General features: G+C 34.2%; 1 protein-coding gene across 6 annotated transcripts in view; it reads right to left on the bottom strand.

The window, feature by feature from the left end:
• The window catches only part of LOC132558847 (disco-interacting protein 2 homolog C-like), a 78,600-nt gene continuing 66,547 nt past the window's right edge, over positions 1–12,053 (bottom strand). For all 6 annotated transcript variants that reach the window (XM_060223461.1, XM_060223464.1, XM_060223462.1 and 3 more), the window contains 13 exons: positions 11,887–12,010; positions 11,129–11,170; positions 10,775–10,914; positions 10,105–10,266; positions 9,698–9,828; positions 9,511–9,602; positions 8,725–8,801; positions 8,103–8,273; positions 7,826–7,945; positions 7,533–7,607; positions 7,180–7,354; positions 6,403–6,526; positions 1–5,499 (listed from right to left, as the gene is read on the bottom strand). In XM_060223461.1, the coding sequence (XP_060079444.1) occupies positions 5,247–5,499; positions 6,403–6,526; positions 7,180–7,354; positions 7,533–7,607; positions 7,826–7,945; positions 8,103–8,273; positions 8,725–8,801; positions 9,511–9,602; positions 9,698–9,828; positions 10,105–10,266; positions 10,775–10,914; positions 11,129–11,170; positions 11,887–12,010 (1,686 nt within the window). In that variant the 3' untranslated portion in view covers positions 1–5,246. The remainder of the gene's footprint in view (positions 5,500–6,402; positions 6,527–7,179; positions 7,355–7,532; positions 7,608–7,825; positions 7,946–8,102; positions 8,274–8,724; positions 8,802–9,510; positions 9,603–9,697; positions 9,829–10,104; positions 10,267–10,774; positions 10,915–11,128; positions 11,171–11,886; positions 12,011–12,053) is intronic.

The raw sequence follows: 12,053 nt of genomic DNA, 5'->3' as shown, positions 1-12,053 counted from the left end.
TAAGAGTTTAAGAGCTTTATTTCAGCTATGACATCACATCTTTCTGTAGGTCTCCTTCTCACAAAATGCATGTACAAAAAAATATGCTAAAAATTGTACAAAAACTTGGCCTAGCGATACCAGATTAGCAAGAAGATAAATAACATGTGATACACACTATAATGAAATAATGTTACAATATTGAACGAAATCACAAGACACTGATAACGTCGACAGATGAAACACTCATTAAGCACTTGCTCACCAGACTTAACATGTAAAAAGAGAAAGTGGTTCACACCGACACTATGTAGAATAACAAAGAATAACAAACTTGAATATTACAATACTTCCTGTGTATGACACTTGTTCACAAATTCTATCTAAGTGTGTTGGAGAAACAATAAATGCCCTAAAAATGAACCTTTCATATCTATGATACAGTATATAATATTCTACAGGTGTCTCTGGTTATCATATATATACTGATATACCTTTAAGCAGAATGTGGTGACTACATCAAATAAATACTGCTTTAAACTTACTTTAAGTTACATAATGAAACAGCTGTGGTTTAAATCACAATTTTGGTAATTATGAAAACAGAACAAAAAAATTCCTAATTTTAATAAATGCTTTTTGCAAAGGTGTATGCCCAGACCAAAACAAAAAAATTAATCTGTACCATTTTGAACTGGTTGAGTTTTCTTCCATTAAACAAATATTTTAGTCAATTGTGAATACGAGATTAAAACAGGGTTTCCTTTCGGTGTGCTCGCTCTCTCTGTCTCTGACTGGAGATAGATATACTATAAACATTGTGTTTAAATATAACCCTCACCAACTGATCCAATTTTTGATTAAGTCCAGTATTACATTGGTTAAGCTGAATTTCCTGTGAAGTACAACTGTTATTCAATATATAACTTGACTTGGCATACCAGAAACTCTCTGACGTGTGATAAAACATATTCCTTACATGATATTAGTGTGCTGCACAAAAATAGCTACATACATAAGAACTTACGTTTTAATTTTACTTCAAAACATTCACACTTTCCAGTCAATGGATAGCTGTTGAACAAATACAGATACTTCATAACTGCCTACTAACCACAGCAAAATTTAACACATTTTCAATTACACAAATTTGTAATTCTAAGACCAGACTTTGAAATGTTGCCAGTATCTTCAACTTTAACTAAAATATCAACCTTATTAAGTTTGAATTTCACCTGATATTTGATGAAATCTATAAAAGTCAACATCAAATTAATTTGTGCTATTGTCATCATTCTTAAATTCCAAAACAGCAACATATACATGTAGGATTATGCTTCTCCACAAGATTTGGTTAATAACACTGACACATACAGTTGATATGCCAAGAAAACATCTTGTATACAGATTTACAAATTTCATTCAAACTTTATAAATTTAACATGATATTAAAACTGCTTTTTAAATATCAGCAAATTTTGTACCTATTTATCATTGAAGGTATAAAAAGTCTTTCAGGCACACTGCTCTCTTCTGCTCATTCAAGACCATCCTTTCAGCAATTTTTCTATTCCTCAATCTCTAATATATCAATAAAGTTTAACACACAATATTCAGTGAAGTGAAAAGTTTGTCTTGATTAGTTTAGAGAATGTTATCTCATTATTTCTACAGATATAAACAATTGTTTAAGTGAGGACACAGAAAACATCTACTGAACCCAAGGGTTCCAAAATTGTCCATCAAAACACTAACGTCCTAGGGTAAGATAAATGTTTAATTGGGAAGCCTTGAACATCCCATTAACAGAAGAATCACTTTGTGAGTTCTGATGACACTTAACAAACTATAAAGTTTATCTTGAGATATAACATTTCCATCTTATATCAAGACATCAATTTCTATCAACAATCTCAGGAATAGAAACAATTAAAAATTATTAAATAAATGAATATTTGCAAAACAATATAGTCCATAAACTTTTTGAAGTGATGAACAGTTATATTGTGAATAAGACAAGACTGTCGAATGTTTAAAACATAAATAACACTTCAACAAACTAAAGCCCAGCAGTGTTAATATGTCTGCTTAAACTTGATTAATAAATGTTATTTGCTCATAGATTAAACATTTTCAATTTGATCAAACTTTGACTTTGTTGAATTAGAATTTTGACGATTGTACCTTCAACTGAAAGGTAACAAAGTCACTAGGAAAAGTCTCGGAGTTTACCACAAACTTAGATGTATATTCGTAACACTGGAATTTGTCCAAAAAGTCACTAGGAAAAGTCACAGTGTACCACAGACTTCTGTTAAGTTGTCCAAAAAGACAAAGCAAACCACATTCAAATTACGATAAGATTATGTCGGCTTATTATGAGCACTATAGCTATGATCAAGGAATTGTCCTTGAAGAGATTTCATACGTAGCACTAACAAATCACTGTATCCAGATTTAATCAAAACTTAACATCAAATGTGAAATCAAGTGAAATACTTTCTCCCTCAAAGTTTAAGACAATTAGAGGTAACTGACAAAAACATGCAATCGCTTCCTCCAATTATAGAGAAGTTTAATGCCAGGGGAAATAACTCCTGATAGGTAATGAAACAGAATCTTTTACCTTAATTTGGCGACGACTTTTTAAGTACCTATCTATAGACCAGGTTCTATTAAAATCAAATCCTGAATAATTGATATGTTGACCAATCAACTTATCAAAATACATTTACTCACTCACAGAAATCAGAGAAAAAATTCAATGTGATAGTTCCTTCACAAAATAGCACATTCTCTCTGAAAGTAAGATGAAAATGAAGTTGCATTGCATTTTCATTTCAAGAATATATATATATATATATATAGGTCAGTACACACAGAACAGCAAATAACTGACACACCAGGTATGTAAAAATATAACGAACTTAAATAACTCCACAGTAGCGAGCACATGAACACATTGTTGCACCATAATACACCTGTACATTTTTTTTTCTGGGATGAGTACATTTTGTTACAGAACTAATTTACTTAATTGACCATATACATTCAGGATAACAAACTCTCAGTGGTATCGCAAAAAAAAAAAAAAAAAAAACTCAAAAAAATATTAATTATCTATCCCAGCTGTAACAAATAATTTGTTTTTGTTATGAAGTAAATATTGCACATCTCTTTACGGGAAAGTAACTACTTTATCACACTAAAGCTTGCTGACTATATAGGAATTAATACATATGTACATGATATACACTCCCTAGTATGATAATACATCAATGCTGTGGTAACTATACAACTGAACATCATGTTCAGTATATGCAACAGTCAGGATGTTGGGAGATATTTTCATATCAAGTCTGTTACATAGGTAAGTCTTTTTTCATTTCTGCCAGACCTTCAAGGTAGAAACAAAACCAAAACTTCTTTCTTAATATAATGTATGAATTAATATTTGGTTACAAAATAAATGTTAAAAAGAATAATGATATATATGTTATTCAGCTTTTGTAAGTAATTTCAACAGCAAATGGTGACCTCAAATTTTGATCTAGTTGGATATCCTAGTTTAGCATCAAATGAAAAATGCCTCTTCTTACTGTATAGAAATAGTGTAACTTAACATTGGAATAGTTCATAGGATTTTATAATTATAAATCAATTTTACTATAGAACTAATGATGCTATCTGCCTACTGAAGTAAAACTGTTTTGGATATGAACTAATGATGCCATCTGCCTACGGAAGTAAAACTGTATTGGATATGAAGGTAAAAAGCTGTTACAGTTTCCATAATATAATAACTATTTTGCACATCAAAATAAGTTATATGATCTTGTAAAAAACATGTACACATTCAATTCAATGAGATGAGCTGGTTCACACATACAGTCCATTGCAAATATGTTTGGATACACTGCTCTTTGAAAGTCCCATGTTTTTTCTGGGATAAACTTCTCAGAAGTCACATGCTTCTCAGGCTGTCACAGGTTTTCTAAATCTGAGTGTCAACTCAAAAACTTTTCTTGAAATAATTGGTCACCTGAACAATTTAGGCTTTTTTAAATAAATACAGAAGAATCCAATTATTTGCTTCCAAGAAGAAATAAGAAAAATTTTTTTTTTTGAAAAATATGAAGCTGTAACGTTTGATAAAACATTAATCGACTTTACACCTATTAAATCTTAACAACATCAAACTGTAAATTTGTTACACTTTTTCATTCTGGTGTCAAAAAACAAAGTTCTCTTGAATAGAAACTATTGAATAATTACTGCCCCATAAACTTTAGGCCATCTGGCTTACATTATTCCTGCAAGTTGATCAGCTGATAAAACATAAACACTATTCTCACATCTTTACAAGGCAGACAAATACATCTGCGAGACAGTTCAAAAATTTTTCAAACACTAAATTGTCCACACACAAGTATAATTTTAAAGGAGAGGGGGTCAGGGGTCACAAATATGACTTTGTCACAACATCGTGGTGGAGGTCTTCTCATCCATAAATATTCATGGTTCATTGATCTTCTCAAAGCCACATGATCTTGATATCGAAAAGACCTGGTCATACCTACTTACTCTAATAACAAGTAAGCGTATCCTTATACCACATAACAATGGACTCTACCATGGCAAATATACCTGCCTAACAAAGTATGACATGTTGGGGATTCACTGTCAGTGTTTCAGGGATAGGCTCTCTGACAATGAAAAATTTCAAACCTTCAAAGTGACCTTTAATGTCAAATATTGGTAGGGGAACATAGCCACTGCAGCATAAAGACTTGAGTCTTGGTCAGTCCTCTACACCTGCGACTCCCTGGGAGAAACCCCAAATGAATGATTCAGGATACACATTATCAAATGACCTTGTCGGCAAAATTTCAAATCAAATGATATGGTCAGTGAGATATAAACGTTCCAATTCTTCAACGTAATCCATTGAACTGATGATAAAATTACCTCTGGTAATGACACAATGATAAGATTGATATCCAGGATGAGTCTCCACATCTCAAATTAACTGTCCATGACTCTCAATCTTTTATACGATTCAAAAGGATTACTTTCTAATTGCTTTGAATCCTGAAGGTTCACAGTAAGATGCTTAACTCTGAGCTGCTAAATACTTTCAAGGTTCCTTTCAGAGTTATTTCAAGTTTAACTGTTCAATATTGTCTAGGTTTCATACACAGCTGGTTAGGTTTCAGGTTTGGAAGACATCTTATAGATGTGCCGAGTTCTCCTTTTTGCTGAATACACTACATATTGTAGGCCACATATATGGGGTCAAGTTGGTCGGCTAGAAAACCGTCACGCAGGTGCATACGTTGTTTCTCACCACGAGAGTTGATAGGAATGATTCCTGGGTCCACCACCACTACGACCCCTACAATGAGGTAGTGATCCTCCAGAACAACGTTCGTCACCAAGGGAACCAGATCTAGAGCCTCATTCTCATTTCCCTCCAATTCTACGACAACTACCAGCAGGTTTGTCCAGGTAAATACAGCACTATTAAAACAGAAAACCAAACAGTTAAAAGAAGGAAAACTTCCAGTACAAACAACAGTGAATAATCATGACAATAAGAGTTCTCATAAACTTGTTATTGCACAAATTTTCCACAAGAAATATTTATAAATGTGTTTCAAACACAGTTTGCAAAGATTTTGATTTTTTAAAGGAACAAAAAAAATCATCAAGAGAAAAAATCTATTTTTGTGAACACAGTAACCTGTGATGAAGGATGGAGATTTTTTAATGGCTATAATAAATTAACCAAAATTAAGTACTTATAACACTGTATACATAAGTATAAGCTTATCCTGTCGGTCTTCGAAAGAATCTTGTTAACAAACCCTTCAAATGTAAAGTCTATCTTTGTAAATTACTTGTTGATTCAAATTCATTATAATCATTCCATGATTGATCACTTTAACATTGCAAAGAAGTTGTTAAATCATCAGTTTGGTATATTGATGCATTATGTCCTATCAACATTCAGCGTCATTTTATGATGCACGCCTGGTTTGGATGGTTAACAAATGCCTTAAAGAACTAGTACTGTCACCAGGATGGCCAACTAGTACTCTTTATCCCCCACTCCCCATTAAAAAAGCAACCTCTTTATTCAAAAATGTTATCATTGTATTTGTCATCCTCCTAAACTTTTGTATACCAATTTTTAACTTAATCAGATAATATCTCAATTTCAACCAATCAGAAGCATCCATCATGTTTCCATAGCAACGGTTCTAAATACAACTGATGAGTCAAATTACAAGCATTTATAAGTTAAATCACTTGATCTACTCACCATTCACAGATCTTTCTATGGGAGTGTGATACTGTGTTCATCTACTCACCATTCACAGATCTTTCTATGGGAGCGTGATACTGTGTTTATCTACTCACCATTCACAGATCTTTCTATGGGAACGCGATACTGTGTTCTCTATGTCTATGGGGTGGTACCTCATCCCTCTTAACATCACTGTCTCGTCTAGGGCTCCAACCACAAATATGGCATCATGGCGTTCTGAAACAAAAATACCTGTTACTCAAACTGTTAACATGGACAGTATTTGATGAATACTGAACTACAGTGCAAGGCTTACATTTCATTTCATACTGGACCAAGGGGAATCAGATTATATAATATATTCTGGTCATATTCTTATACAGAACTTCCACTTAACAAATACCATATATGACAATTCAAATATTTTCTGAGGGAACAACTCTTTTAATCTCAGCTCCAGAAATAATTAAGCAGTTAGCATCAGAATGATAAAGTATAATTTTTTACCCTACCGCCCAAAAGGGTGTGGGGTATTGCAATCACGCGTCTGTCCACAATTGCATACCGCTTATTATCTCAAAAACTACATCACCGGTCATCGCCATTTTCACTGGGGATGTTGGGCCTATGGACCTACACAACCCATTCTTGAGATAACTTTCCACTCACCTGAACCACACATTTCCAACTTTATAATAAGGCTGTGGGGTATTGCCTGTGTTTGTGGATCTATTTTTTTTTTTTAAATGTGCTATTTTGCCAAAAGGAGGTAATAAAATCTGATACTTTTGTAGAGCTACAATTCTTCAATGCAAAACAACAAATCCCCCAATCCCCAAAAATGTTTAGAAGTTGACATATATAGGATACTAAATACACAAAGAACAAACCTCCATCACTTTGAGTGAGCTCTGTACGGCGCACAAAGCCAAGGAAACCTGTTCTAGCATAAGACAGTCGTGCATCACCAGTTGCCAAGTGCGAGTCGAAATGGTCAGCATGGAGTGATTCATCCCCATATATTGTGTAGTAGCCAGTAGCATTGTGGGGACTGTGTACCCAAATCTGTAGAAATAAGATAACTTGTAATTAATTAGTCCAATTACTTATTCATTATGTTCTTAATATATTGGTTCAAGGAATGTTATCTAAACACAATTCTAAGCCAAGAAAACAGCACTGAAAATACTATTTCAAAAGTTTTTAATAAATTGTTTAATGAAACAGTTGTCACTTTACTAACCTCGCCCAGGTGGGAGTCTGCACATTGTCCTTTAGTGTCGGGGTTAGCTATCACTACTTTGACACCAGGAAGCAGCTGGCAACAGAAAAGAGACACTTGCTAGTTACAGACATCTTAATACAATACAACCCTCATAATCAGAAAGTCCTGCATTTAATCTGCAGAAAATGAGTCCAGCATTCATTGATCTGTGTGAACTTGGAATTTGTTTTCAAAATGAAATTTAAATTCAGGTATGAGATATGTTTGACAATTGCACTTCATTTTTTTTTTTCACTTTTTTCGTTACATACCTTGCCTGATTCCATCACACAAAGACTGTGAGGACTTCCCTTCTCTACCAGGGTAACACGGTCATTTCTCAGAGCTCTCAAGTCTACATACACTGTTGTTGGATCTGGACAGGATGCACCCTGATAACAAGTACAATCACATACAGTGCTGGTAAACATAATGTTCAACAAAATGCTAATGGCAAAATACAAGGAACTTACATCAGTTACTGTGGTCAATCGCATGTTAGGAGCACATCATCGATTATCTAGATTGATCATGATACACTGAACCTACCTGTAAACACATGCCAAGGTTGACTCGACAGCCAAAGCTTGTACTGACTGCCCTCGGAGACAGACCCAGATTTGCAAACAGTTTTGTGAAAGACGTGGTCAAATGGATCCTCGGACGTTCTTCTGCTATCACACAGCACGTCCGCACACAGCTTAAGTTTACACCTCGAGCCTAGAACAGAATGTGACCATGAAGTCAAACATGTTCAGCCTTTGTCACAGAAAACAATATTGCCAACTGAACTTAATCACTCTGACAGTAATTCAACTTATCATATTAATTCAAACTGATATAACTAGATATTAGACCAAGCAACAGTGAATCAAGTATCATTTCACATCTGACCTCACCAGAGAAGTAGGTAACACAATATAGCCTCATACAGTATTTGACTGTTGGTGGTCATGATCAAATTTTTAGTTACATTTTACAAGACATATTTGATGCGGGAAGCCTGAAATGATTTATTGGCTTATCATTGTGAGATTTCAACCGATTTTTGTTCAATTTACTTTAAATTATTAGAAATTCATACAGAAAACATAGTTGTTCATCACGAGAAATTATGGGTAATAAGTGAAACTAGCAACAACCAATGAATTGTTAAAACAGCAATGCTTACCTTTAGAGTAGCTGTAGATGTCCCTAGGCCTCTCGTACATAGTTCCATTACTCCATAGGAGCAAAACGTATCTCGAACTAAAAACATAAACAACAATATAAGAAGGTGTGGGATGGAATGTATATCTATACTGTTTATATAGGCTTCAACAGTAATTCAAGCTTCCTTGATCTTCTGACAAAGAGAAGAATGTTTTATTAAAACCTTAAAAGAACATATATTGATGTTATATCTGGTTAATCACTCGCCCATTGGTCCAATGTGACTAACTGCTGATGGAATGAAAAACAATAATAAATATGCTGTTGAACCTTATGTCCAAAACTTATAGATGTTAATGGTACTATTGCCCTTTGAACTTAAACTTATTTAGGTATTCATAAAGATGACGTCATTATGAAGTATAATTTTAAAGCAATTTATGCAATCTCTATATTGGTTGATGCTTTTCTATAAATAGTAACAGTGAACTTGATTTAAAATCATCTGAGATGCTGAGGTTTACATTTGTTTGAAATTTGATCAAAGAATGTGATACTAGAGAGATTACACTGATTCAGGATGTGATGAGAGATAACTAGACAGTCATGTCATATAATAAAAATTATAGATTACGTTACTTGGTACCAAGTACAAGTGTTGATATGACCCTGAATAAATAGCTGCGCACAGGTAACATTTTACATCCCATGACCACAGAAAATGATTGGGGCATAAAGAGAACAAATCTTTGTTTCGCTAGATCTGATCTAGATCTGTTTAAGACAGCCAAGGGAGACAACCTACCTTTGTAATTACTGACTGCTGTGTGCCAGACTGCTGGATTTGTCTCCACCTCAGAAGGAGCAATCAGTATGGAATGATGACCAGAATAAATACTGCAATAAAAATCAGGAAGTGATACATCAATATCTACTGAAACATGGAAATATTTCTGTAGTTCACAACTAGAGTACAGTTAGTGAAGACTTACCTCGTTAGACACCAAAGCCCGAAGCCTAGGCCACAGTAAGGGTCGAGGCACAGGGCCACATCACGCGAAGGGTAGAACTCGCACTGGAGTTTGATAGACCGACATAGAGCTGTCGCAGCTGCATGAGACATCTGAAATACAAAGACAAAAGCAATTTTAACTTTAATTACCCTGATTATTACTGTAATTTCACACAATCATTTTAGCTGTAATATGTCATATTACAATGCATTTTCTACCACTGCACAAGTACAACATATCATAATATTTATCCAGTAAGAATGTTTTCTCCCTTATTGGCCAGTGTTTAAGATAAAAAGATTTCCCTTTTTTTCGTAAAAATATTTTTCATCAAAATAAGGAATAAATTATGATACTGTTTAAAAATGTTACCATACATTACTTACCTTCACCCCAGCTAACATTCCGGTGGTGGAGACACTGAAGTCGAGGTAACAGATCATTTCTGGGGTCGGGGCACGGTAGATGGCGGCTAATTTTTTCTTGGGTAGATCATCTGTGTCAAGTATTGTTGGCCAAGCTTTTGTCTCCACAATTCCTGTTGACTCCTGCGAGCAAATGACAGACACAGATCTGGTTTAACCCATATGATCTTACAATGAAAATCTTATATAATTACCAAGACATTACAATTTCTGATTGACCACATAATTAATGATTTGAGTCTTTAATGTTCCAATTGATCTTATATACCTAATTATTGTCTAACTAGTAAACAGAAATTTTCCAATATTTCCATTATACTTAGAAAGTTTCATACGGTAAAAGAGAACAGAGAATATTTCCACTCTTCATGTTGTATTTCCAAAATAATAATTTTGATAGATTTTTTCCCCGTTTTTTCCTCAGGGCATTATTGATCCACAAATTCATGTGTCTACAGATTGACACACAGATTAAAAACTCACATGTTTTTTTTGCATTACATACAGGATTTTATGGGTACTCTTTAACCAGACAATAAGTGCAAATCAAACAGTAATTCTATAAAAAAAATCCTTATTTTTTATGAATCTCACAAATATCTAAATTTACAGTATTGTGTCACGGTGTTACCTTGAGTCTAAGCAGCTTTAGTACGATACTACTGGTAAGAATGGCTGATGCTTTACTGACGTCGACAATCATTTTAACTGTGGGGAGTGTTGTGGAAATGTTCTGTGGGTGGGGCGGCCGGATGGTGACCGGAACACAGCCTGTACAAAAGCAATTCAATCTTTAAGATCCTTACCTCATTAGATGAAAAAATGTTGAAACCATGAAAATTACAAACATTAAATCAATATTATCTCCCTTGCAGTATCTACGACACAGAATGATCAATATGGACAATCTGACTATAAAAACATTAACTGGAATATGTTTTCAGATTTATAAAATTTAAAATGTAATGGATAAATTTCAACTCACCAACATAAAGACAGCCATAAAATGCTGCCACCAGCTCTATGCCTGAAAAACACCACACAAATATAAGATCAATATTATCAACTCTCCAGTTAAGATGTACGTGTTACAAGGAAAACGTTATCATCAGATCTCCCATTTTTACTAGAATGATCATGAAACAAATATGTCATAATTTTTGTAAACACACAAATTTTTTTCATATTACAAAATATTTGGCTTAAATATTGAAGTATCTGTAATAATATGTGTTTTAGTACCTGGTAAGAAATCACATCATCCAACAATGTCCCAACAAATTGCCTGGGTGATGTTTATAAAGTGACATGATCCCCAAACACCTAATGGGTGATATTTTAAGGTGACATGGTTCACACATATCACAAGACTTAGTGAAATTTTATTATCACATAGTCACCATATGGGTGATATTTAAAAATGACATTGTTTCCTCATATCATGTTGGTGTTAAGTATATAAAGTGACACGGTCCCCTCACATTACCTGGGTGATATATTAAAGGACATGACCTGGGTATATATAAAGTGACATGGGTGATACCTGGGTGATATATTAAAGTGACACGGTCCCCTCACATTACCTGGGTGATATATTAAAGTGACATGGTCCCCTTACATTACCTGGGTGATATATTAAAGTGACACAGTCCCCTCACATTACCTGGGTGATATATTAAAGTGACATGGTCCCCTTACATTACCTGGGTGATATATTAAAGTGACATGGTCCCTTCACATTACCTGGGTGATATATTAAAGCAACATGATCGCCTGTGTTGAGCTTGCCCTTCTCCATCAACATGGAGCCAATTCTTTCTGCTCGTTTGTGAAGTTGGGAACATGTCATGGTCAGCTGTGCTTGTACCTGTTGACGATCACAAAGCCTTGTTATTTGATCTCTCAATATT

The sequence above is a fragment of the Ylistrum balloti genome, unplaced genomic scaffold (genome assembly GCF_031769215.1).
Source record: "Ylistrum balloti isolate Yb309-2 unplaced genomic scaffold, AGI_CSIRO_Ybal_v1 Utg370830, whole genome shotgun sequence".
Taxonomy (NCBI): domain Eukaryota; kingdom Metazoa; phylum Mollusca; class Bivalvia; order Pectinida; family Pectinidae; genus Ylistrum; species Ylistrum balloti.
The sequence above is the reverse complement of the archived record's forward strand: the minus strand, read 5'-3'. Positions and strand labels throughout refer to the sequence as shown.